The following is a 27,866-nucleotide window of genomic DNA, read 5'->3' on the forward strand; positions in this document are numbered from 1 at the left end:
AAAGGGTGAGGCTTGCAAGCTGAAGAACACCAACCCAACCATGAAGCATGGGGGTGACAGCATCATGTTGTGGGGGTGCTTTGCTGCAGGAGGGACTGGTGCACTTCACAAAATAGACGGCATCATGAAGAAGGAAAATTATGTGGATATTTTGAAACAAAATCTCAAGACATCAGCCAGGAAGTTAAAGCTCGGTCGCAAATTGTTCCAAATGGACAATGACCCCAAGCATACCTCTAAAGTTGTGGCAAAATGGCTTAAGGACAACAAACTCAAGGTACTGGAGTGACCATCACAAAGCCCTGACCTCAATCCAATAGAAAATTTGTGGGCAGAACTGAAAAAGCATGTGTGAGCAAGGAGGCCTACAAACCTGACTCAGTTACACCAGTTCTGTCTGGAGGAATGGGCCAAAATTCCAGCTACTTATTGTGAGAAGCTTGTGGAAGGCTACCCAAAATGTTTGACCCAAGTACAAACAATTTAAAAGGTAATGCAACCAAATACTAACAAAGTGTATGTAAACTTATGTCCCACTGGGAATGTGATGAAAGAAATAAAAGCTGAAATAAGTCATTCTCTCTACTATTATTCTGACATTTCACATTCTTAAAATAAAGTAGTGATCCTAACTGACATAAGACAGGCAATGTTTTCTGTGATTAAATGTCAGGAATTTTGAAAAACTGAGTTTAAATGTATATGGATAAGGTGTATGTAAACTTCTGACTTCAACTGTATGTATTTTGTCTTGATCCATGGGCCAGTAGATTTATTTTTTCACTTATTGCTGAGAAACCTCACTAAATGTATTGCTTTATTTCTTATTTGTAACAGTCAGTGTGTAGTTATGTGCCTGCTGCTGCCAAATTTCAGCTTTTCAATCATATCCCTGGCCTGATTTCTGTTGGACATCTGTGAGGACAGTGTGTGATAAGAGTAATGTCAAGCACAACTTCAATGAGAACTTATTCACGCTAGCGCCATCTTTGCTTTTTAATGGGAATGACGACGAGGCTTAAAAATCTAATTTGACGCTAACGTGAAGGTCTCATTGAAGTTGTGCTTGACATCATTCTTGTCAGAAACTGTCCTCAGACAGGAAGAACTCCGTGAGTTCAAGCCTGTTAATCCATGTACAGTCAACATGTCAAGACACCTAAACTCTTACTGCTGCGCTTTTGACTTCAGAATTTTTTTCATGTTAGAAAAACATTTTTAGATACGTAAATTCAGATGGAGCCAGAGTAATGTGTGCAAATGTGTTTCCTTAAATTGTTTGCAAGGATTTTTATTCTTAGGATGATTTCCTCCATGTGTGAGGATTTGTCAGGACCTCTAGTGGCCATGTTTGTGGTAACCAAAACTGGCAACCACTTTGATAAGTCCTAAAAAGGAATAAAACACTATTTCTAAAACTGTTTCAATATAAAACTTTATTAAGAGAAGATAGACAATAATAGTTTGAAGTTTAAGTGAAACCTTAAAACTGGAATGTTGATAAACGTTTACAGGACCAACAGTGGGGTATAGCAGTCTTGATGAGATGTTTGCCTTTGTGTAACAGATAAAATCCCACATTTCAGATATTCCTTCATTTAAACATCTTCATCAAATTATTTATGAAACAGAAATAAATCTGCTTCAAGCACATGAGTGAGCTAAAATAAAGAATTGTAACCACAGAACCTGGAAGGAGGTAAAAACTGGGCGTGCGACAAGGTCAATGAGCACGACAGCATATTTGAATGTATGCAACAGAAAATCACCACACTGCACTCAGACCAAAGTCTGATATTAAATACATTACAGTATCAATAAAATCACTAAAATGAGGATTTACTGTACTTCAGAGAACAGCCTGTTCTCCTTCATTTGAAATTACACAAAATGGATCATGAGTCACAGTATGTCTGTTTTTGCTTTCTAAAGGCCATTCAACAGAATTGCACATGTAATTAAAGGCGTCTTCATGCAGGGAAGAGAAAAGCACTTCAGAAAACTCCTGAACAGGAGAGCAGCAATCTCTCTAGCAAAAAAAAAAAAAAAAACACAAACATGATATAACAGCCGCTACCATGACACTCAAATTCAGCTGCTTTTCAGTGTTTTTAGCTAGATGGTATAATATAAAAGACCTTCAGAGGTCCTTTCCCAGCAGCATTTGGCTTTTGTAACAGAAAATGTAAATTGCTCTGTGTAGTTCACAGAGTTAAGGGGATTGTTCACCCAAACAAGAAAATGTATTAATTATTTACTGACCCTTATGCCATCCCAGATATGAATGACTTTTTTCAGCAGAACACAAATTAAGATTTTGCACTTTTGGCCCATACAATGTAAGTGAATGGATGCCAAAATTGTGAAGCTCCAAAAAATAAAAAAATAAAAAATAAAAATAAAAATCACACAAGTCAGCATAAAAGTAATCCATACGACTTTGATGGTTAAATCAATGTCTTCTGAAGCAATATGATAGGTGTGGGTGAGAAATAGATCAATATTTAAGTCCATTTTTACTACAAATTCACCCTGCCTGATCAGTCAATCTCCACTAACTTTCACTTTCTTCTTGTGTTTTTGGTGATTCACATTCTTCATGCATACGTCCCCTACTGTGCAAGGAGAAGAATTTCTAGCATGGAATTAAATCTTAATCTGTTTTTCACCCACACATCATATCACTTCTGAAGATATGGATTAAAATATTGGAATCATATGGATTACTTTTATGCTGCCTTTATGTACTTTTTGGAGCATCAAAATTTTGGAACCCATTCACTTGCATTGAATGGACCTACAGAGCCGAGATATTCTTCTACAATCTTCATTTGTGTTCTGCAGAAGAAAGAGAATCATACACATCTGGAATGGCAATAGGATGAATAAATGATAAGAGAATTCTCATTTTTGGGTGAACTATCCTCTTAACTTCAACTGATAGGTGTTCTTCATTTTGGTTACTGGCATCACAATGTATTGGGAAACAAATAAAAATTTGAAACAGCATCTGATTATATACACAAAAAAAAACAACCATTAATACTGCTTACAAAAAAACATTAATTCATATAAGAGTGAAAGAAACTAAGAAAATGGCAAGCATGGTGAGTTAAGGACCAGTCTCCACTTCTCCTCAAAATTTAGCATCACTTCCTCTTTTAGTGTTCTGTTTTTGACTGGGCCACGCTCAAATAACAGGTCAGCATCTAAAAGAAACACACATATAAGCCCCCTAGTGCCTCAAATATATCTTATAACACAGAATAAATAATGTCATTATATTACGGCTACAATGAAAAGTAGGCATTACCAATAAGAATAAAAAAGGTTAAAAAGGTCTTTATGTTTAGGGTAGTTGCAATGCTAGCAAGACAGAACTGCACTAATATCCTCAAAAATTCTGGTTAGGGTCTGGTCTATATCAAAAACAATAAGATTAAACTTTTACAATTAATTCAGACACAAGAGCATCAGTGAGGTCGGGTAAATTCCATTAGTGTTCAAAGGGGTTCAGCTCTTGAGCTTTATTCAGGCTAATCAAGTTCCTCCAAACCATGTCTTTAAGGACCTCACTTTGTGCATAGGGACTTTGTCATGCTAGGATAGAAAAGTCGTGCCTCATTCTACTAAAATTTTTGTCTAAGGAAAGTGCATGGCTCTACACTTACTTCTATGCACCTGTTAGTAGAAGGGGGCATCCATATGCTTTTGGCCATGTAGTGTACTTAATAAGCCTTAAAGTCTCTGCTTGTTTTTCGCACTTACCGTGTTCCTCACTGGTGTGGGCCATCTCCGTCGCCATCTCCATGCTTCTGCATCTGTGCCTGCATCTTAGCGATCATCTCTTGCATCCGCCTCAGCTGATACATACAAACACAGTCACAAACTGACGTTCACACCTGCGTCAATTATGTTATTAGAGTTTGAGAGATTGTACCTCAGCCTCCTTCTCCTGCAAGATCATGTCTTTGTCCATTTCTTCTGGCTCTGGACCCTTCCTGCACAATACAGAGCAGGTGGGGAGGTGTAAAACGCCTCATCCACAGCTTTACTTGATAGTATATAGCTTTACTATATTAAAGAATACTATATTAACAGTTAACTCAAAGGTACACAAAGTCATTTTTTTGTTAATGCTGCACTGGCCGATGTGGAGTCTGCTTGGACTTATACCACAGTCCCATTCAAGCCATGTCGGTCCACTCGGTGGTCATCCTGGGAATGCTCCCTGTCAGCTATTTCCTATGAATTGTAAAACCTGCATAAAATGTCCATTCTTATCTTCCTGAATAGGAAAGACTGAAATCTTCAAAACGGTTGGTCAAAATTACCAAAAAAAGTTTTCAAATCAGCAGTCAAGTGTGACAGCAAATGTGCATCATGCGCGCTCTCAAGTTGACTGACTGGCGATGTCTGAATCTAAAAGGTGATTGGCTCTTTAACCTGTAAGGCGTGACTTCCTTTTCTACATCCACCATACTGGCCGTTCCAATTTCTACCATTCATTCTAATACAAGTACACTATCTCAGTCTAGATACAGTAGTCTCTGCTTTTATACTGACACCTAGAGATGAGGATGCAGCATCACACAAAAGCTCTCAGCCATGATTAATTTATTCCAAAATAAGTAGTATTGGGCTGCTCATGTGATTTCAACATGATGGCAAATATGAGGCAGCCCAGGTCCAATTAGAATAAATAAAAAAGCTTTTTTGAGGCTGCTGACGTGACTGGAGTTTTCATCTCATGTGGGAGTACGTGATTTTAAAAATTTTCAAAGTATTATACTGTACATTAATTATAATTACTGAGTGCAGCTTTAACAGTAATTTATTTAACACACAGCTATCTGCTTTAGATTACTCAAACCTCTTTCGCTTATGCCAAAACAAAAATTTGAAAGACTTACATTCAGGTAAATTCATATCAGAAGCAAAATTACAGAAAGAGGCACTATAGATTAAAAACACAATAGAAGAGGGTTTTGCGATGCACAGTTAAAGCAAGACAAGAGTGACAAACCTGAGTAATTAGTGCAAGTTTGTGCCGAGCAGAGTAGAAAGTTGGAGACGACAACAGTGTGTTTATGTGTGTGATACAGAGAGAGACATAGGCTGCATGCAGTAAGAGGTGCGGAAACAGTGCCAGTATCAGGCTGACATATAGGTGGAGCTGTGACTGAGCTCCCAGCAGTACCTCCCCCTCCTATCCTCTAATGAAAAACATAGATCTGACAGCAAGCTGCAGATCTACGAGACTAAGATTTACAGGCGTGAGTCAAGACTGTAGAATCAGCTCCGTCACAATATACAGTAGGTCTCACACACAGTGCATATGCACGCATTTGTACAAAAAACCTGTGTACGAAATAAAACCACACATACGAAGAAAAAAAAACTCCTGGTGGCCTTTTAAACAGAATATGATGAGCTGAAATGTTTTTATGCATGTTATTATTGTTACAAATTTAATTTCTAAGTGACTCTCCAATAAGTCTACCTTATTCCAGAATAACAAATATGATGTGCGCTTTGGCTCGATCTAGTTTAGGCTAACATTAAAGGTGTTTATTATGTTTTTACAGGTTTTAAGAATGGCACACTCAGCTTTCCTCGAAGATCTAGCTGTACGTGTTTTCAGGCGAGAGTGTGTCTTTAGAGAGCATAAAGATACGTTTGAAGAAAGCGACAAATTACTGTGGAATGCCCATATGTGGATACAATTTTGGGCATGTATTACTCTAATAATAGCAGGAATACTCTACCTCATTTACAGTAATCCATATTCATTAACAATAGAACAAGGTTAAGTACACATTTGTGCATACAGACCTGTTGTGAATAAATTTTGCACGAGAACCTTTTCTGCACACTCAAGTACAAACACCATAATATTAGTGACTGAGGCCCAATAAAGGGTTAGTTCACCCAAAAATGAAAATTCTCTCATCATTTAATCACCCTCATGCCATCCCAGATGTGAATGACTTGCTTCTACTGAACACATATTAAGATTTTTTTATATATATATATTTATTATTTTTTTTTAATCCCGTTTTCTCCCCAATTTTGGAACGCCCAATTCCCACTACTTACTAGGTCCTCGTGGTGGTGCGGAGGACAAGTCTCAGTTGCCTCCGCTTCTGAGAGAGTCAATCCGCGCATCTTATCACATGGCTTGCTGTGCATGACACCGCAGAGACTCACAGCATGTGGAGACTCATGCTACTCTCCGCGATCCACGCACAACTTACCACGCGCCCCATTGAGAGCGAGAACCACTTAATCATGACCACAAGGAGGTTACTCCATGTGACTCTACCCTCCCTAGCAACCGGGCCAATTTGGTTGCTTAGGAGACCTGGCTGGAGTCACTCAGCACACCCTGGATTTGAACTTCGACTCCAGGGGTAGTAGTCAGCATCAATACTCGCTGAGCTACCCAGGCCCCTACAAATGAAAATTTTTAAAAGAATATTTCAGTTCTGTTGGTCCTCACAATGCAAGTGAATGGTGACCAGAACTTTGAAGGCCCAAAAGGCAGTAAAAAAGTAGTCAATAAGACTCCAGTGGTTAAAACCATTTCTTCAGAAGCTATATGATAGGTGTGGGTGAGAAACAGATCAATGTTTAAGTCCTTTCTTACACTCTCATTTTCACTTCCACATTCTGGTGTGGAAGTGACTTTCTTTTTCATATTCAGCCACCTACTGGTTGGGGCTGGTCAAAGGTGGAGATTGACAGTGAAAAAGGACTTAAATATTGATCTGTTTCGCATCCACACCTATCATATTTCTTCTGAAGACATGGATTTAACCACTGGAGTTTGATGGATTACATTTATGCCTCCTTTATGTCATTTTTGGACCTTCTGAATCCTGGTCACCATTCAATTGCATTGTATGGACCTACAGAGCTGAGATATTCTTCTAAAAATCTTCATTTGTGTTCTGCAGAAGAAAAAGTCATACACATCTGGGATGGCATGAGGGTGTGTAAATTACAAAATAATTTTCATTTTTGGGTGAACTATCTCTTTAAGACTGAAGCTTTAGTCTCTAGAGAGTATGAAAGATTCTCGGGCTTAACACAGGCAATGTACTGACATCAACTAATATGGTAAATGCAAGACTAACTGGGGCAAACAATGCTTCCCTGTTCCTTTTGTGATTGATATTGAATTTATTTTTATGTGTGTCTTTGGTAAAAATGAGAAGTGACTATGTATAGATGTGCTATTTCCACAAACTTCCCAATTTACATTCTGCCATGTCTCTAGATCACGACAATGCAGATAGCTTTGGGATGTTTCAATAATCTGCGAGTACACCCAAAATACTTCTTCATGGAGGTTGGGGGAGGAGGTGGAGAAAGACAGGCAGAGCAGTACGTACGCAGGCGACAGAGGCAGAATGTAACCATGGGAGGACAACCTGCCACCCCGTTTGAGGCGTTCTGAGCGGAAGTTCTCGTAATGAAGGTCCTGAGTCACCTCCTGCAGGTCCTGCATATGGGTGCTGCATGGTGAAAACAGGACACAACATCATAGATAGGACTGTATTAAGTGAGGACCTAATACAGCCACAGGATAATAAAATAAATCCCCAATAGAAAATATATCCCCAATCCTCTATTTCCTTACAGAAAAATTCAGCTTTTCTGTATGGCAGTCAAACTCACATTAGCATGGTGCGAAGTTTCAGGAAGTCGTTGTGTTCAGGGTTTTCCACCTCCACCACACCCCACGGATACAAACGCCCTCTCACCTTCTTCCCTTTAGCCTCAATCTGCTGGTTGGATCCCACCACTGCAAATGGTATGCTGGCCTGAAACACAAAAACCAATGAGAATATATTACAGAATTTGGCCTTGCTTGGGCGACTAATCTTGTTGAGTGCTGATCATTTTAAAAGAATATGGTAAGACAGTACCTTGAGAATCCTTGTCTGCTCTTTGAAATCTTCATCCTCATCTGACTCAGCATCAGGGAGGTGATAGATTTTAATGCCATGCTCATCGATTTCATCCAAAATCTAGAGCCACAGAAAGAGATTTGATAAAACAGCAATCATTCAATCTCAGGCTGTTTTTGGAAAGAGAAGTGAATGCAATACCCTGCGCTTGAGTCTCTCTCTTTCCCTCAGGGTCAGTGTATCTGCTTTAGCAATAACAGGAACAACATTCACTTTGTTGTGAATGGCCTTCATGAACTGGACATCTAGAGGCTTCAGCCTACAAAATTGGAGCACAAGTAAAGGAACTTTAAATTATGACTTAGAACGACAGGAACATCCAAAGTGATACAACTTAGGGGTGCAACATGCATGATCTAATAAAACTGTCCCAGATGTGCGGAGCACAACAACTCACCCGTGACCCAGAGGGGAAATGAAATAGAAGCAGCAGTGCACCCGGTTGTCAACGATGTGCCTGCGGTTTAGTCCGCTCTCATCATGCAGGTACCGCTCAAACTGGTCATCAATGTATGAGATAATGGTGTTGAAACTGGTGAATCAAAGACAAGAGAGAAACTCTTAGGGCATTTTCACACCTGCCACTGGTTTTGGAACCTTGGCCTTTTTCTCCCTTGGTTCGATTCATTTAGGCATATATAAACACTACAAGTGCACTCGGATCCGCGCCGAAACAATCGGTCCGAGACCACCTGGATGAGGTGGTCTTAGTCCGATGGCAAACGATCTCTGGAGTGGTTCGCTTGTGGTGAGAATGCAATCCGACCCAACGGACCACCGAACCAACCATTAACCCTATAATAACCATGAACATACCTGATGGATCTGTGGAGAAGAAATCTGTACGTAAGCTCGTCACTGTAATTCATCATCAAAAAGCAAATATACAGTAGCCTTTTGGGGAATACATTAGATATAGTTGCATGTTTAAAAAGGGAGTTGTTTAATAATTCCTGTGGTAATTTTAGCATGATCATTCATGGATAGCAGCAGAACAGACACAGGTAGGGCGGCGGCATCAGCAACTTTATGACAGAAATAAACATGGCTTCACTCTTTCTGTGTGTATGTGTGTGTATTGTTTGCGGGTGCGAGACGGAGAGAGAGAGCTACGTGACCATGAGAACTGGCACTTTTCAATGAAGAAATAATGAGAAAGCAACTAATGACGGATAAAAATAACCATAATGTAAATTTTACAGTACATATCCAATTCCATTTTCAAAACCGTGACAAACAATCTTTGTACCACTTGACACATTTTTACAGGTATATAATTTTAACCGGTACATCGATGTATGAGCTAAATCCTGGAACAGCACACAAACATTGTGACCAATGAGGGGACAGTTTGCTCACATGTGACAAACACAGTTTTGGCCTGTTTTTAAATAATCCCCCAGTGAAAGCGAACCGAACCATTAATAAACTGCAACATTGTTACAATTAAAATGTTTCGGAACAAATCAAGCAAGCTACAGGTCTCAAAATGCCCTTAAACTTCTTTGAAGATTCTAGTCCTTCACAGTCTAAAAAATTCAGACATCAATAATGTTTCCTAGTTCTTTGATGTTTACTCTGAGTCATCCTAGACTGTTAGATGTCAAAAGATTGGACACACCTGCTCATTCTTTATTGTTACTTTTTTCACATTTAAGGACAACAGTAGTCATAAAAACAATGACAACACAAATGGAAGTATTCATTCATTCAAGTATTCCTATATGTCATTATATTATTTTTTTTATTAATACTAAAACTTCTCAAATTAGCTTATTCAAAAGTAGTTTGCCTCGACAACAGCTTTGCAGTCAGTGCATTTTGTCTACCAACTTAATGAGGTGCCACCTGGGATACTCTGATGTCTGTTGGGCACTTTTTGGCAGCTTTTTTCTTTACTAACTGCTCCAACTAATCAATTAAAAAAAAAAATTTTTACATTTACATTTTGTAAAGAAATGCATATATAGGCACAGTTTATTTTGTCTACAAAACTAATTTCTCACATTTAAGCGTCAGATAAAAAAAATAAAAAAAATAAATTTAAGATAATAAGAAACAAATTCAGTCAAATGTGTCCACTTTATAAATAAAAAAAAATAAATTAAAAACAAAAGTGGACACATTTGACTGAATTTGTTTCTCATTATCTTAAATTTCTTCTTTTTTTTTTTTTTTTTAAAAGAGTACACGAATGATGTAAGAGCATGTTGCAGATATTAAATAATACTTAAGGTTCAAAACAAAAAAGACATTATAAGAGAAGTCTCTAACTGAAATGTATTGTAACACGGGCATAAAGCAGCAAGACATGCTGGTAATGTTTTCAGCTAAATTTACTCAGTTATAAGAGTTTTGTGACAGCATACATTTCTTTTTTCAGACATAAGCACTTCAATATCCTGTCTTTTCTTTTTTTCCTTCTAAAGCGGGTCAGGGAGTGTTCAGGAAGAGGTCACACATGTTTCCTGTCTCTCCACTTCCACTAACAGAACAGTTCAAAAGAACAAAAAAATTCCTCCATATAGTTACAGCCCACTCTTCTCCTTCTCTTTCATTTAACAAGATCAAATCTGTCCCTTTATTCTGAATTTTTTTTTTTAATGAATAATCCCCAAACCACAAAGCTCCCTTAAAATAATAAAATCAAACCAGTCAGACTCACAGTAAACAACTGAACATTCAGAACATTCATTGTCAGAGCATTCATAACAGAACAAATGATCACACTGACTTCACTGCATGCAACCTGAGCCTAAATTAATATTCTCACGGCCATCAAAGCAAAGCTCACCAGTCCTGGCTGTTGATGGCATCTCCATATCCAGGCGTGTCGACAACAGTAAGACGAAGTTTCACTCCACGCTCCTCAATCTCCACCGTAGAGGCCTCGATCTGCACTGTGCGCTCAATTTTCTCTGAATGACAAGAACACATGTAATGAAAAACAAGGCTGATGTCTAAAAACCTTCTGTGCAGCAAAAATTTGCATAACACCCTCATAAATATCAGGCCACTACTGATGCACTTAGTGCACCGTAATTATTATTGTTGTTTTTAATTCTGTCCTTGTTTACTCACCCTTATGTTGTTTTAAATCTGTCAGACATTGTCTTCCAAGGAACACAAAAGGAGATGTTAGGCAGAATGTTTGCCTCAGTCACCATTCACTTTCATTGCATATTTTTTCTCCTTACAATGAAAGTGAATGGTGACTGGGGATAACTTTTGCTTTCCACAGACGCAATAAGTCACATGGCTTTGGAACAATATGAGGGTCAGTAAATGATGCCTAAATTTCCATTCTTAGGTGAACTACGACTTTAATTCAGTCTGTATTGAATTTCTCACCTGCAGCACCAGGAATGACTCTCTCAGGGTAGAGATCAGTGAGGAACAAGCTGTTGATCAGAGTGGACTTCCCCAAACCTGACTCGCCTGAAAATAACAGCACAAATCCCAAAAACACTTAACTGTAATAGACACACATATTCTGCATGCTATATTCTTTTGATTTTCCTTTGAAAAGTACAACCATTGCTCTCTGTGCACAAAAGAATAAAATATCCTAACCAGTGGACTGATACTGAACCAGTGTTTTGTGCAATCTAACTCAATCTCTAACCAGTGTTATTGCTCCCTGCCTTGATCTATATATATACACCGATCAGCCACAACATTAAAACCACCTGACTAATATTGTGTAGGTCCCCCTCGTGCCGCCAAAACAGTGCGTCATTCTGAGATTCTATTCTTCTCACCACAATTGTACAGAGGTGTTATCTGAGTTACCGCAGACTTTGTCAGTTGAACCAGTCTGGGCATTCTCTGTTGACCTCTCTCATCAACAAGGTATTTCCGTCCACAGAACTGCCGCTCACTGGATGTTTTGTTTTTGGCACCATTCGTAGTAAATTCTAGAGACTGTTGTGTGTGTTGTGCTATTCTGAGATGCGGGTTGGCGCTGTTTTGGCAGCACGTGGGGGACCTACACAATATTAGGCAGGTGGTTTTAATGTTGTGGCTGATCGGTGTGTGTGTGTGTATATATATATATATATATATTATTTTTTTTCAGATCTCAGTCAAGACGTCTTCCATCATGTGCAGAACTGAAACTGCGCAGCCACTGAAAGGACTCGCAGCTGAAGTTCTGCATTCCTCTGTGATTTATTTTAAGGCTATGGGATGACTGTACAATGGGGTCTGCCGAGCAGGCAGCTACCAACCCCCCTCCCCCATAGCAGATCTCATGTGTCAACAGCTGTAAACACATACAGAGCAGAGGGGACAGTCCCCAATCTCCTAAAAAAAAATTGATTTTTCGTTGCTCTGAGCTGCCAAAGACTCTTGTTCCCACATCCTCCATATGTGGAACTACTCAACAAAAAACATAAACAGTGAGAGAGAAAGTTTCCTCCCATTAAAATGTAATGTTATCCCTCTGGTTGTGAAGCTTCTCCTACGGACATTTCCGGAATGTGGCATTTTCCTGCATGTTCAACTCCTACAGACTACGCTTCATGTTTTATGAACAGTCCAGACAAGCTCTGATTTCACATGATTATGTTATACTCTTTTAAATAATATATACTAAAATAATAACGTATTAATACTCTTACCATATGTAACAGAAACAGCACATCTAATATAGACATCATAACAACACAAGGTTGTCATGGTACACATAATGCAAAAATTTCTAACATGTAGCTGAGATGATGTGTTTTTTCATGTTTTGAACTTGTGCCATTCAAAAGTGTCATCATAGTGTTTCTTGGTAATATTTCTAAGCTCCTTTCCACGCAAATAAAATTCAAGACCATTTCACAATCCAAGAATGACATCAGTGATACTTACCCACCACCATGAGAGTGAACTCAAAGCCCTTTTTCACTGATTTCCGGTGCACCTGATTTGGTAAATTTGCAAATCCCACATAGCCAGGAGTCTCTGGGTTTGTAAACTGTCCCTGCTGATCACAGGAGAACAGAACAAAAATCACTGAACAAGCTCATTTAATAAGACTAAATACATTGATTAAAACTTGATGTTTCACTCTCAAATACAAATTGCTTGAAGAAACACAGAATCACCTTTAAACATGAATCTCTCTTTAACAGAACTAGAGGAGTATTGTGCAGTCTGTAACTGATCTAGATGGATATAATTGATCTAGATTAGTGTGTTCTAAACAAATCTTTATAAACTGATATATGACACTCTCCTTGTCTTCCTTTAACAAAGGTTCGGCATGTTTCAATTAAGAATCCACAGACATAATCAGAGATTTTCATTTGTGTTTTTTAAACTTCTCTTCCCTGCACATCAGTCTAAACTTGTTCAGCTGACTTTGTACTAGGGCTGCACGATTATGACAAAAATCGCAATTGTCGAATATTTCCCTTGATACTGTAATCACGGTTATTAATTTAGATAAATATGAATGAATTTTACATTTATATATCACTTTTCTGACACAACACTCAAAGTGCTTCACATAATGAACGGGGTAGTTTTGTGGGGGGCAAATTACAATCCATATTTTTTATGTCAGTTACACCTCCAAAAACAAGCTTAAACTTTGTTCCTTAATTGTTATATTGCTATACTATAATGGGAGTGTTCTAGTTTTGTTGCCCCATTACTGATAGGCTTATGTACTCTGCGGTTGTTTACAATGCTCAACCACTAAAAAATGTAAATACAAAATTTTAAATCAACAGGAGATCAAAATGTAATGCTGTACTTGACACTTTTCCTGATTAGTTCATTGCAGCAGCCATAATTGTAATCTCCATTAATTGTTCTATTAATTTTGCAGCCCTACTCTTTACGTCACATCACTGGGATGTACCAAATAAAACTAAAACCCTGAGCAGCATCCACCCACCAGTTCTCATTTCTTTACCTTCAGTTTCTCTGCTTGAGACATTTTGAACTCGAACTAAACCTGCAAAAACAAAAAAACAAAACAAAAAAAGCAATGATTTATTTTTTTTATTTAGCTTATTTACAATAAGTACATTACATGTAACACATTACATATGTTAAAAATTACCATCTTGATGTTGCAAAACCGGTTACATTGAGTTGAGCGCACAGTTCAGCTGTAGTTAAAGTGAAAGGTTTCAGAGCTCTACTGGAACAGGAAGTCAGTTCATGTTTGTAAGCATCAGTCTCACCACAAACCAACATCGGCCGTTTGACTCCAACCGACATGAATACTAAAACCTAGCATAGGTTAAGTACTTAAAGTCTTTAAATGTGCTGGGCAGCTATTTAAAACTTTTATTATGCCTGTATTTGCATTTGAGCGTAAACGAAAATTGGTCATTGCGGCAACTACATCTTTGTTTAATGAGGGTGGGAGAATCCAAAAATGTAGGCAGCTGACTTGCTGTCTAATCAGTTAATGGCTTAACTGACAGCGCTTTGGAATGAATGGAACTATTAAATGAAAATTAAAAAATTAAAATTATCTCATTTTCCAGAGACTATTTAGCAGAGATGGCCACTTCTATTAAAATGAATGGGAGAAACTGGAATGCCCAACCAAGGAGCGCCCAACGGTCAACGGGTGTAGAAATGAAGTCCCGCCGTACAGGTAAAAGAGCCAATCACCTTTTACAAAAAGACATCACCCATCAATCAACTCTAAAACATGCATGTGCATTAGCTATATAAGCTGGGAAAATTGTGGTTTTTAGCTTAATCTGGGCTAAAGAAGCACAATTTATAATACCAGCGTTGTCAGATTTTACTGCTGATTTGAAATATGTTCTTTGATCTTAATCTTGATCAACCATTTTTGAGATTTCTATGTTCACCCATTCAAGTAGATAGGAGCTGCACTGGCATGAATGGAAATAGCCAGAGGACTGACTTGCTAGAAAGACTTTTGTCATATACTCACCCTCATGCCATCCCAGATGTGTATTACTTTCTTTCATCTGCTGAACACAAACAAAGATTTTTAGAGGAATATCTCAGCTCTGTAGGTCCATACAATGCAAGTGAATGGGTACCAAAATTTTAAAGCTCCAAAAGCACTTAAAGGCAGCACAAAAGTAATCCATAAGACTCCAGTGATATAATCCATATCTTCTGAAACTATATGATAGGTGTGGGTGAGAAACAGATCAATATTTAAGTCCTTTTTTATTATCAAAATCCACTTTCACATTGTTCTTTTGTTTTTGGCGATTCGCATTCTTCATGCATATCACCATCTACTGGACAGGAAGGAGAATTTATAGTAAAAAGGACTTAAATACATACCTAATATATTGCTTCTTAAGATATAGATTTATCCACTGGAGTCGTATGGATAATGTCATGCTGCATTTATGTGCTTTTTGGAAATTCAAGATTCTGGTCACCATTCACTTGCATTGTATGGACCTACAGAGCTGAAATAGTCTTCTAAAAATCATAAACTGTGTTCTGCAGAAGAAATAAAGTCATACACATCAGAGATGGCACGGCGGTGAGTAAATGATGAGAATTTTCACTTTTGGGTGAACTATCCCTTAAAGGACACTGGTCTCAAAACAATTTAAAAAGCACCTTATTTTCATCCTTCCTCCGAATACATTTTTTAGTTTTCGCTCGCAGCCAAAGTCTGTTTTCAAACCTAGTGAGCTGCCTACGTAGACAGCATTTTACAGTAAGTTCAGAACAAGCACAACAACTCACTAGGTCTTGAGACACAGAAAAGTATGAGACAAAAGTTTGATGAGGAAATGCTCTCAGCACAATGACAAGAACTAGAGGACAGACAGAGGCATATCAATCAAGGCAAATCAAATGTGTGGTCACTGAAATGTGCAGGATCTGAGGTCAGGCAATACAGCTGTATAATATTTAAAATATATATATAATCTGCACATACTGTATGTCAATGTAATCAATATGTATAAATGAATTATATAAAAATGAGTAGACCGGTCAGTACTGATATCATTTCTTGATCTGAGGACAGGCTGATATTTCTACTACATACTGAAATAATAACCCCTCTAATAATGCCACTTTCGACAAAACAGATCATTTAAAGTCGCGGACAAATTAAGTGATAAAACATTATGAATTCTACTGGTTTATTACTATAAATTAATGTATAATTCAGACGAATTGTCTTTAGTGCACTAAAATGACACACCTCTGTTAACAGTTACTTCACTGAGGTTACAGATGAGAGACGCGTTAATCATGAAAGAGCAAGAAGTCACGCATCGGGTAAAATCAGTCTTACGTTTTAAGACACAAATAGTAATTGGATAAATTGATTATATGTACCTTTTAGTAGCTGAAAACCTTGAGTTCAGTACAGCAGGGAGGCTGAGTAGACGAACAACCCAAATTCCTGAAATTCCGGAACTGCACAACTGTGAAAAACGAAGCGTTTAGAGACTGTCTGTGTTTCAAAATTAAAGTCCTGTCGCAGCAGCGTAGAAAAATTAAAAACTTCCACACTCAAATGTGGTGTCTACACAGAGCGGACTGACGTGTCTGGGTTATTAAAACTTGCATTCTTACATATTTCAAAGCTAATATTTTATTATGTGACACGTTTCATTAGGCCAGCGGTTATCAAACTTTTCATCTTCCGAGCATCTGGCAATAGGATGCCTTTATGGTCTGAGATCGGAGATATCAAGTAAGAATATCCCACATCCAACTTGAATGGAACGCAGCATAACTACTGTGCATGCGCGTCACCAGGTTGATTGACAGGCAATGTCTGTGATTGGCTCTTGTACCTGTAAGACTTTTCTACATCCGCCATATTGGGTGTTCCAGTTTCTCCCATTAATTTTAATACAAGTGTTCCGCAGTGGCGGTTCTGGCTTACTTGGTGCCTTAAGCGAGATCAGACGTGGCACTTAACCCCTTAACGCCCCTTATATATATATATATATATATAAAATGGCACATTCTATTAACATTGACATTATACAGTATATACAGTACATAACTTAAATTGCACAATTAAATTATAGAGTCAATAAATAAAGTATATGGCAGAATTCTTACAAAATGCTGCTACTCTGTGCTATTACACCTAATCCCTAATTTCAAATTTAACCCTCCTCTCCTAGTATTCACTGATGCAAAATCATCAATGACTTCGTCATATCTGCCCAGCAATCACATGGTTGATGTGAATTATTGCAAGACCACTAAGAAGATCCTGTCATGGTGTAGCCTACCTATAGGCCTACTGTTTATCATGGTTATCTTATGTTTGTTCATAATGTAAGTATACATTATGAACATCCATAGTCCTAACCATATAGAGACTTTAAGGCTGCCTGTCGGGACACCTTTATCCCATTGCGATCTTGCAAGCTGTGCGGGGGCAGGGTGGCACGATTTGGGGCACCTATCTCTGTCCCATCGCGATCTTGCAAGCTCTGTGTCGGGGCAGGGTGGCACGATTTGGGGCACCTTTCTCCCATAGCGAACTTGCGAGCCAGGGGCGGGGCGTTACAATTCGAGGCACCTTTCTCCCATCGCAATTTTGTGAGTTCTGTGCGGGGGCGGCCTGGCAGGTACCATGTTGTGCCACCCTAGGCGCCTGCCTATATCGCCTATGCCAGGATCTGCTACTGGTGCTCCATCTCAGGCCAAATAGTCTCTGGTTTCAGTACTACTGTTTAGGCTTTTGAAAATCAATAATTTCAGGTAAGCTAATATTCTTCCATCAGGTGTAATTGTGATGCTCAGAGTTCCTGTTTGTTTGTAACAAAATGCGATATGGGATAAAATTCAATGACATTCCTGATTAATTTAGGAGAACAGATTACAATTTCAACACATGACAGAGTTACTGTGGGAAGATATACAGGACTATTTTCAAACCAAATTGCAAATTGTATTTGCAATTGCGTTTTCTATTTGTGGATGCATAAATTGTGACATAATATAAATGCAATTGCAAAGTGCATATTACCGTTTGCATTTTCATTTACACAAACGTACAAAGTCTGCCAAATTTCAATTGGAAAAGCAAAATCCGTTTGCAATTGCATTTCTTATGTTTTACGATTTATGACCTTGTCATATTGAAAAAGCAATATTAATTACCCCGTTTGCTATTCCACTTCCTTGGAGTCCCATATGTTGCCAGCCAAAATTCAAATGGAATCGCAATTTCTTTGCACTTGTGTTTCCGATGCCTTACACAGACACCTGTCAATCAGTTTTGGGGGTGGGAGTTTATTCTGTGGGGCGTGTTTGTAATTGGAAGTGACGACAGTCACAATCCACCGCATTTTAGAGACTGCCCTCGCTGTGAGGGCATGAGTCTCAAGATGCTTCGCTCTCAAATCGCCCACGAGGGACGATTCAGCCTCACGCACCCTCCCACCCGGCTCTTCTGTGACTCCCGAGGAATCACACGAGGAGGCACAGTGGAGCAGGATGAATTTGAGGTGGACCTCGTGCTGGCACATGCCCCGCGAGCCCCTCAATCTCCATATACTGCGTCTGTGCCGATACAGTATGTGCGTGACGAGCTTCAGCCCTCTGCAGGAGCGCGTGACCTCTTCACGTTCGCCGGTTCTGATGCTGGGGATTATGTTATGTCTCTTGCTGCATCTGGCGAGTGGTCAGTGGATGGCGAGGAGCATGCACGTGCCACTGACAAGGAAAAGCTTCACGTCCTTTCAAGGGCGGTCCAAGATCTTGGTTTCAATTGGTCTCCAGAGAAACCTGAAAAATCATGCCTTGATGGATGGTTTGTGAAGTCCGGACACGTTAATTGACTGCATTCCGCAGATCTGCCCCACTCTTCCCAGAAGTTCATAAAGAACTGACAAAATCCTGGCGCGCGCCGTATTCAGATCGCTCGCACAGCGATCCCACTCTTCTCAATAAAGTGAACCACGGGGAACACAAACGTTATGCCCAACTACCCCCGTGAAAGAGGTGGTAGTGGCACATCCCTGCCCAAGGAGTAGCAAGGAATCACACATGCCGTTCATCTTTCTAATCCATGTCGACTAACGTCCGCACTGGCTGGAAAAGCATACTCAGTGGCGGACCAAACTGGTTCAGCACTCCATGTGATGACGGTGCTCCAAGTTTTCCAGGCTAAGCTCTTCATACAAATGGATGAGCATGGCTATGATCCAGAGACGTTCAAAGAGCTCCGCACCGCTACGGACTTAGCACTGCGAACCACAAATGTCACTGCACAGGCCAATGGGAAGTCAATGAGCAACCTGGTGTTTTTGGATCATCACATCTGGCTGACCCTCACGGAAATGCGTGACGCGGAAAAAGCCGCTCTATTTGATGCTCCGGTGTCTCCAACCGGCCTTTTCGGAAGCTGTGTGGATAGATTTGCTGAGCGCATCATTTTCATGCGGATCATGGTGACTCGCCACTGTCTGGCTACTCTAGCACCATTGACTGCGCCAGCCTTCTACCAATAGGGTGTTATGCTGGGTCAAGTTTTCAGTAAGAAAGTGCTGACCACAAATTCATCCAACACAGGTCAGGGCGTGGTGTGTGATGGACGCCTGACTTTCGACACCTGGACAGGTGCGAAGTGGCCATGACATGTCAACCGCTTAGAGCTACTGGCTGTCTTTCTAGCTTTAAAGCTTTTTATTCCGATATTGTGAATCACCACATTCTGATTCGTTCGGACAACACAACTGTAGTGGCGTATATATTTCACCATGACGCGCTGGCCCACGTATGGCTGGAAAAAGGCAAGTATGCATTTCCCCTGGTGCACCTTCTTCATTCTGTCATCAGCAGGTCCGGGTGGACATGGAAACAGTTCTGGTAATTGTGCCAAAATGGCCCAATCAGTCCTGGTTTCTGGAGATGGTAGAAATACTGGACGGCCTTTTTCCCTCCTCCATTTAATTCGGATGAGGAACAGCCCTTGCATTTGTTATGCCCTTTGCTAGCGCTACACACATACGTTGAGCGCACACACTAGTGTGTGTGTGTGGGGGGGGGGGTGTTGCCCTCCCAGCCGCACCTGCTGGCAGGCTTTCCACACCTTTTGAGATCTGGGAGGGAGACAAGGGGAGGGAAAAGAGGAGATGGAAAGGGCTAGGCAGAGCAACAGTGAGAGAGAGAGAGAAAAAATTGCTCGCCAGTTCCCCAACATGCCGTCGCCTGGTCCTCGACCACTCCTCCACCCTCTGGCGGATGACAGCCGCTCCTCCCCGGGTGGACTGGAGTTTGTCCTCTGACCCCTGGTGGATGGAACGCCCCTCCACATTCTGGCGGCCGGTAGTGAGCTCCTCCGCCCCTGGCAGCGGCTCCACCGCTCCAGACGGAAGGAAGTGAGCCCCTCCTCCCCTCACGGACAGCGGCCATTCCTCCGCGTCCAGATGGCCGCGGCTGCTCCTTTGGGCGGACGGCAGTGGCAAGGACTTCTCGAAAGCGCATCCCTCCTCCTTCCCGGGCTTCGGCACCAATGTGACACGGTTCAAATGGTCAAGAAGGAGGCAGGAACCGGATAAAGCATCAAAGTAATATTTTAATGAAAACTTAAACAAAAAATATAAACATAAACACACGGAAGCTGCATGTGGCTCTCTCTCTCTCGAACTGCCGCATCCGGCTTGGCGAGCCGCGGAGGGAGACAGGCCTGATCAGTTCTGGCCAAATTACGGAGATCATCCAATGGGGATCTTGTGTCCCATGAGGTGAGGAGAGTGGGAGGGCTTTCTTGGAGACACCACGGCATTTTCTTGTTCCTAGACGTTGCGAATTCAACAGTGAGAAACGTGATCAATTCAAGGAATGCAAGAAACTTTTACACCAACAGAAGGTCGCTTTTGCACTGATATTCCCTGCCAAATTGAGAACAGATGTTAAGGATGGCTATAAAACATTCACATGCCCAAAGCAAGCGATGTCCTTCATAAAGTCAATGGAGTAAGTCATCTTGTGGTACTCACATTGCAGCCAAATGGACCGGCTCACTGAACATTTGCTTGACTGTTTGAGGAAACTGAGCGCTTTTTTTAATGATGGTTCCGCCTAGCGGCTGGAGTTTATTTTGTAGAGGAACACACCTTCAGGACAGTTCTATGGATGAATCTACACACTCTTTGTACTTATTCCTACTTTTGGCTGGAGTTTGTTTTGTGGAGTATTTCTTGCAAAGGCATTGGAGTGATTAATTCATTTGTTTGCACTCATGTTGCAGCCGAGTGGACCAGTTCACCGAACATTTGCTTGACTGTTTGAAGAATCTGTGTGCCTTCTTTATGCTGGTTCCGCCTAGTGGCTGGAGTTTATTTTGTAGAGTAACACACCATCAGGACAGTTTTATGGATGAATATACATGCTCTTCGTGTTTATTCCACCTATTGGCTGGAGTTTGTTTTATAGATTATATTTGCCATGTAATTCTGTCTCACAAAATTTTTATAGAAATACCGGACTTGAGTAATCCGATGGCAAAGTTGTCACGGGAGTACATGGACTGTTTGAGTTTGGAGGGATGGGCGCCAGTTGGCACTGTCGTGCGCGGGGTTAATGCGCACATTTTTCTTTTTTCTGTTTGTTTGGTTTTGGGGGATGTTCGGGTTCTAATGGTTGCACTAATGTTGGAATGTAGTCTTCATAATTTTGTTTTTGACACACAATCTATTTTTTCTTATATGTCAAAATGTAAAATGTTAATATGAGTGGATTGTGTCTCTCCACGTGGAATGTGAATGGGTTGGGGCAACCCATAAAAAGAAGGAAGGTTATTTCTCTTCTTAAGTGTAAGAAATATGATATATTGTGTCTTTAAGAAATGCATCTTTCTCCGCAGGAAGCTGAAAAATTTGGAAAGTTATGGGGTGGCCATTTTTTTTTTTTTATAGTGCTGGCTCAAGTAAGAGCATGGGATGAGCTGATAAGTAAACATCTACAATTCAAATGTCTCAAACAGAGTAAAGATAAATTAGGAAGAGTCATTATTCTTTTAGCTGAAATTCAGGGACAAAGTCTTATTTTGGCTAATATTTATGTATCTAACATTGATGATCAGGGCTTTTTTATAGATCTTGAAGGGATATTGCAAGCCGCTGGCACCCCTCATGATATAATATTGGGAGGAGACTTTACTTGATGGACTCATAGTTAATAAAAAATCAATGATCATAGTGAAGCAAAAGTGTGCAAGCCCCCTAGAGCAACATTGACACTTCACAGGATGTGTAAAAATCTTGGTCTTACAGATATTTGGAGACTTTTGAACACATCTGGTAGGGACTATAAATTGTTTTCATCAGTCCATAAGATTTAGTCTATAATAGATTTTCTTTATATATATATATATATCTACGTCCCTCATTTCATCTGTTGTTGATTGCTCAATTGGAAACATTTTAGTCTCAGATCATGCACTGGTGTGTTTAGAGGTGTTGCCACATATGGAGAAAAGGAAATCATATACAGGTGCATCTCAATAAAATAGAATGTCGTGGAAAAGTTCATTTATTTCAGTAATTCAACTCAAATTGTGAAACTCGTGTATTAAATAAATTCAATGCACACAGACTGAAGTAGTTTAAGTCTTTGGTTCTTTTAATTGTGATGATTTTGGCTCACATTTAACAAAAACCCATCAATTCACTATCTCAAAAAATTAGAATACATCATAGGACCAATAAAAAAAACATTTTTAGTGAATTGTTGGCCTTCTAGAAAGTATGTTCATTTACTGTATATGTACTCAATACTTAGTAGGGGCTCCTTTTGCTTTAATTACTGCCTCAATTCGGCGTGGCATGGAGGTGATCAGTTTGTGGCACTGCCGAGGTGGTATGGAAGCCCAGGTTTCTTTGACAGTGGCCTTCAGCTCATCTGCATTTTTTGGTCTCTTGTTTCTCATTTTCCTCTTGACAATACCCCATAGATTCTCTATGGGGTTCAGGTCTGGTGAGTTTGCTGGCCAGTCAAGCACACCAACACCATGGTCATTTAACCAACTTTTGGTGCTTTTGGCAGTGTGGGCAGGTGCCAAATCCTGCTGGAAAATGAAATCTTTAAAAAGCTGGTCAGCAGAAGGAAGCCTGAAGTGCTCCAAAATTTCTTGGTAAATGGGTGCAGTGACTTTGGTTTTCAAAAAACACAATGGACCAACACCAGCAGATGACATTGCACCCCAAATCATCACAGACTGTGGAAACTTAACACTGGACTTCAAGCAACTTGGGCTATGAGCTTCTCCACCCTTCCTCCAGACTCTAGGACCTTGGTTTCCAAATGAAATACAAAACTTGCTCTCATCTGAAAAGAGGACTTTGGACCACTGGGCAACAGTCCAGTTCTTCTTCTTAGCCCAGGTAAGACGCCTCTGACGTTGTCTGTGGTTCAGGAGTGGCTTAACAAGAGGAATACAACAACTGTAGCCAAATTCATTGACATGTCTGTGTGTGGTGGCTCTTGATGCCTTGACCCCAGCCTCAGTCCATTCCTTGTGAAGTTCACCCAAATTCTTGAATCGATTTTGCTTGACAATCATAAGGCTGCGGTTCTCTCGGTTGGTTGTGCATCTTTTTCTTCCACACTTTTTCCTTCCACTCAACTTTCTGTTAACATGCTTGGATACAGCACTCTGTGAACAGCCAGCTTCTTTGGCAATGAATGTTTGTGGCTTACCCTCCTTGTGAAGGGTGTCAATGATTGTCTTCTGGACAACTGTCTTCCCCATGATTGTGTAGCCTAGTGAACCAAACTGAGAGACCATTTTGAAGGCTCAGGAAACCTTTGCAGGTGTTTTGAGTTGATTAGCTGATTGGCATGTCACCATATTCTAATTTTTTGAGATAGTGAATTGGTGGGTTTTGTTAAATGTGAGCCAAAATCATCACAATTAAAAGAACCAAAGACTTAAACTACTTCAGTCTGTGTGCATTGAATTTATTTAATACACCAGTTTCACAATTTGAGTTGAATTACTGAAATAAATGAACTTTTCCATGACATTCTAATTTATTGAGATGCACCTGTAGTTGGGGCGTGGGTAGCTCTATGGTAAAATAAGCTGGCTACCACCCCTGGAGTTCACTAGCTCGCTAGTTCAAACCCCAGGGCGTGCTGAGTGACTCCAGCCAGGTCTCCTAAGCAACCAAATTGGCCCAGTTGCTAGGGAGGGTAGAGTCACATGGGGTAAACTCCATGTGGTCGTTATAATGTGGTTCGTTTACATAAAAAAATTATGTAATATGAAGAAGAAATAATAAAGATTCTTCACTATTTCTTGGTCACATATCAAATGTAAGCAAATATATGATATTAACACAAATGTTAACCCCTTTGTTCAAAAGAACAACAAGCATTCAGTAACATCACAAGATGCTCTTTGGAACATTTTCAGATCATGCTGTGATAAAATGGATCTGGTTTTGCACTTGTGAATTCTGAGTCAGCTCGAGAGGGTGCTGTCATTAAAGCACAAGAAGCGCATACCAAATATTTAGAATTGAAATAAAAGAGTAAAAACTGTGGTTTATGATACTATTTACACACATTTTGTTTTTCATCCTGTTGCACAGTGTAAGTCATTTTCTTACATTAGTTTTCAAACGTACTTGACCCTGAAAATTTCCCTTCTCAGAATGCATGATATTAGACACCATGTTTCCAGCAACCATATGTTTAAGGAGGATTAGCCAGAACTACGAAAACAAACACAAACACTTGATGGGCAGAATTACATGCTCCAACTTCTACTTTGCACATTTTTAAAAACATTTTCTTTCATTTATTTTAACAAATTATTTGTTTTATTTTTTCAAACTCTTGTGCATGACTACATCTGTGCTTTTGTAAAAGCAACAGAAATGTACATATTTTTACAGTTTTTCTGGATTAAACATTTAACTGTAGTAAACAAAACGTATGACACCAACGAGTGACCACAAAAATACTGCTTATGAGTTCATGGGGAATAAACAGAATGCAGAGGCATTCTGTTTATCCCCATCAACTTATATTGAGTAAGTACTGCCATGCTTACATGGCATTTTTCACTTGAAAGCTCCGTTTAATTTGCTGTGGCACATTTGAAATCTTTAGTCTGCATTTAGTGCTTTTCTCAGAAATGCCTTATTGCAAATGTCTGCTGACTGGTGTAATTTTGGGCTTGCAGATAGGCAGGTAATAATGTCCCCCTGCTTTATCTCTAGTGTGGTGCAAGTATTAATCCTCTCAGGATTTGAGCTGTCGCCTCCATTCCTCCAACACATTTACTAGCAATATTTCCATGAAAGACTATTAAGACCTCTCTCAAATATGATTAAAGTAAGCACAAGCCTCAAGCTTTATCCCCTCAAGCAAAGAAAATCTGTAGGATTTCTCTAAGAAATGTTTTCAAAAGGTGCCACAGATATCTTCCAGGTCCAGTATTCAGAGGTCTTATATCATGCTTAAATTTCTCTGTATTTATAGATAGTTGCAACGTGAATAGAACTCATTGAAATAATCTAGAGTAGTCAAAGAATGTTTTGTACATTCTTAAACATATCTAACATATGGTAAATTCATTGCATACAGTGTATTATGTTTAGACCTAAGATAATTAATTTTAAGTGAATAGCATTTATTCCCCTTTTATACTAATTTTAACTTCTCCCAGATCCTTATAATTAGTTTGACATTATTCATTATTAGTATTTCTTGAAACATTTGCCTAAGTGCCTTTGTACTTTTTATTTGTATAAATTGAATCAATGTGATGTTAGGCATATTGAAGCAAACAAATTACTTGAAAACACACCTGTTTTATTTACATATTCATATGCAATATTTCTTAGCATCTTAATATTTTGTACAAATCAGTATTGTACTTCTTTTTCAACCCTCAAATGCTTCTCTGAACAAAGTATTTCCCAATATGTATGAATGCATTTTTATATCAATATCTTTTAGCTTACAGTCTGAAAACAAAAGATGAATTAAACATTTACATTTAGAAGCATCTGCCCTGTGGTCCCCTCTAGCCTGATGCAGCAAGTGTGGCAAAAGTTATTTATTTCCCCACAGTAAAGTTAAGATGTTCTTGATAAAGAAGTATGCCATTTTTTTAATCCTGCTTGTCAACTGAGGCAATGATAGAAGGTGTCTAAAGGGTGCAAAGCCTATAGGTATGATCGCTCTTTCAATGACCATATGATCTCTCCATAAAACATTTAAAATGTAAATTAATTTAATTCTAAATCTTCTAAATGTTTCTAGCTACATTTACATACAAGTGTGTTGCTTTAATGAAATCACATGTTTCAATATCGCATTCTCTAAAAATGGGCCATATAATATTATTCTAAATTTCTACGCCAGCATTTGTTGTAAATAATCCTTCAGAACCAAGGACAGCACAATACACCTTTTTCACTCTGCGGGTTTTGGAACGAGGAAGTAAACGTTTGCAGGGTAAACTTCGACAGCGGTGAATGGGAGATCACAGTAAATATTATTTTCACTTACCCATTTGCTCCAAGACCAAAAGAAAAAATCCACTAATACGTCTGAATAACATTCCAGAAGAGTAAAAAAAATAGAGAGCGGTGGATAAATGTCAAATTTACTGTCACTCTCTCAGCATCTGTAATAAACCCCCTCACAGCTGTAGAAATTCGTTTTTTAAAACTAATTCCAGGGTAATATAACACAAAGCATAATGTTATAAATTTACAGTCAATATTTTGTGTGTGCAATATTACGTGTGTGCGTTTTCGGGAGGGGGTAACTGGGAGGATGGGTTTTCTAAACTTTTATAGACTAATTTATTAAGTTCAAAAGTGTGCTTTTTGCAGAAATCGCTGATTTTGTGGTATCTTTGTAACTGTATTATGTTGCTAACTCGCGCTGATTGGGCGCACGAGGTGATGTGTCAGAGCGCGCGCGTCCCAGAGCAAAGCTTTCTTTGAATCTCGCCCGCATTTGACAGGTATTTGAAACAAACATCTCACAAACCAAGTAGTCTTTCTCGCATAATTCTGTTTTGGAGGCAAAGAAATAATCCTACTTTTTCGATCATTAGTATTGGCGCTTGGGCATCTCCATGATCCGAGGAACAGACTTGCATAGACATTGACTTATCAGAGCAAGAATCCCCTCTTTCTGCAGATGATTTGAATATACTTTCAGGTGTTACAGCAACTTTTTTCTATCTTCACTGACGCAAAGCAGCAAATGCAATTCATGAACATGGTGAAGCAGCCTATGGACCACATCAAGAGACCAATGAATGCCTTCATGGTCTGGTCGCGAGGTCAGAGAAGACAGATAGCATTGGAGAATCCAAAAATGCACAACTCTGAGATCAGCAAGAGACTCGGTGCCGAGTGGAAGCTGCTCTCTGAGCCTGAGAAAAGACCATACATCGACGAGGCCAAAAGATTACGCGCCCAACATATGAGAGAGCATCCAGATTACAAATATCGACCAAGACGCAAACCCAAATGTTTTTTGAGGAAAGAAAGCCTATTCGCTTTGCCATATCTTGGAGACCAAGACTTTCGAGGGATCTCATCCGATGCCCTTTTGGTCCCTACAGAGAAACCACGAGCTCTCCATTCAGTTGCGCACACTCAACATCCTTTCGTAGAACTGAGCCGGACTAATACCATTGCTTTTGGAAATGAAAAATTGCTTCCACACAATGCTTTAACGTCTGGATCGGTGTCTTTCGCTCCAGCTTTGGGATATCGCAGTGGACAGAGGCCCGTTGCGAGTGTGCCATGTCCCGGTCAGTATGCGCACACTCACCTGTCAGGTACAAACCCCGGATACCTGGTGCCATGTAACTGTTCGCCATGGTCTTCTGCCAGCTTGACACCACCAGTTGCCTACATAGTTTTTCCAGGTACGGCCAAGACTGGAATAAACTCTGCAGCGCTGGTGAGTCCGTGA

General features: G+C 39.7%; 2 protein-coding genes across 5 annotated transcripts; one reads left to right on the plus strand and one right to left on the minus strand.

Annotated features, from left to right (window-relative positions):
- Positions 1 to 357: 357 nt before the first annotated feature.
- LOC127441310 (septin-2B) lies at positions 358 to 16,390 on the minus strand. 4 transcript variants are annotated; one of them, XM_051698560.1, is made up of 13 exons: positions 16,278 to 16,390; positions 13,888 to 13,929; positions 12,837 to 12,951; positions 11,328 to 11,414; positions 10,771 to 10,894; positions 8,374 to 8,508; positions 8,118 to 8,235; positions 7,935 to 8,036; positions 7,684 to 7,829; positions 7,437 to 7,520; positions 3,941 to 4,001; positions 3,769 to 3,863; positions 358 to 3,209 (listed from the first exon to the last, which is right to left on the minus strand). In XM_051698560.1, exons 2-12 carry the CDS (start codon positions 13,909 to 13,911, stop codon positions 3,777 to 3,779), a joined length of 1,083 nt encoding a protein of 360 aa, XP_051554520.1. In that variant the 5' UTR covers positions 13,912 to 13,929; positions 16,278 to 16,390; the 3' UTR covers positions 358 to 3,209; positions 3,769 to 3,776. The 4 variants fall into 4 exon arrangements, with proteins under 4 accessions (XP_051554520.1, XP_051554518.1, XP_051554517.1 ...); XM_051698558.1 differs by having other exon boundaries at positions 358 to 2,029; positions 7,398 to 7,520; XM_051698557.1 differs by having other exon boundaries at positions 7,398 to 7,520.
- A 10,756-nt stretch (positions 16,391 to 27,146) lies between these two features.
- On the plus strand, positions 27,147 to 27,866 carry LOC127441155 (transcription factor Sox-14-like). Its single transcript, XM_051698365.1, has one exon. The coding sequence runs from the start codon at positions 27,147 to 27,149 to the stop codon at positions 27,864 to 27,866; it is 720 nt and encodes a 239-aa protein (XP_051554325.1).

The sequence above is a fragment of the Myxocyprinus asiaticus genome, chromosome 5, assembly GCF_019703515.2.
Source record: "Myxocyprinus asiaticus isolate MX2 ecotype Aquarium Trade chromosome 5, UBuf_Myxa_2, whole genome shotgun sequence".
Taxonomy (NCBI): domain Eukaryota; kingdom Metazoa; phylum Chordata; class Actinopteri; order Cypriniformes; family Catostomidae; genus Myxocyprinus; species Myxocyprinus asiaticus.

Excerpts from the sequence above, each read along its gene's own strand:
- LOC127441310 (XM_051698558.1), bottom strand. The coding sequence starts at position 13,911 with ATGTCTCAAGCAGAGAAACTGAAG. Across the intron at positions 8,509-10,770 it reads GCCATCAACAGCCAGGACTG|TTTCAACACCATTATCTCAT; the intron begins GTGAGCTTTGCT and ends TTGATTCACCAG. Across the intron at positions 7,830-7,934 it reads AGCAGACAAGGATTCTCAAG|GCCAGCATACCATTTGCAGT; the intron begins GTACTGTCTTAC and ends TTTGTGTTTCAG.
- LOC127441155 (XM_051698365.1), top strand. The coding sequence starts at position 27,147 with ATGCAATTCATGAACATGGTGAAGCAGCCTATGGACCACATCAAGAGA.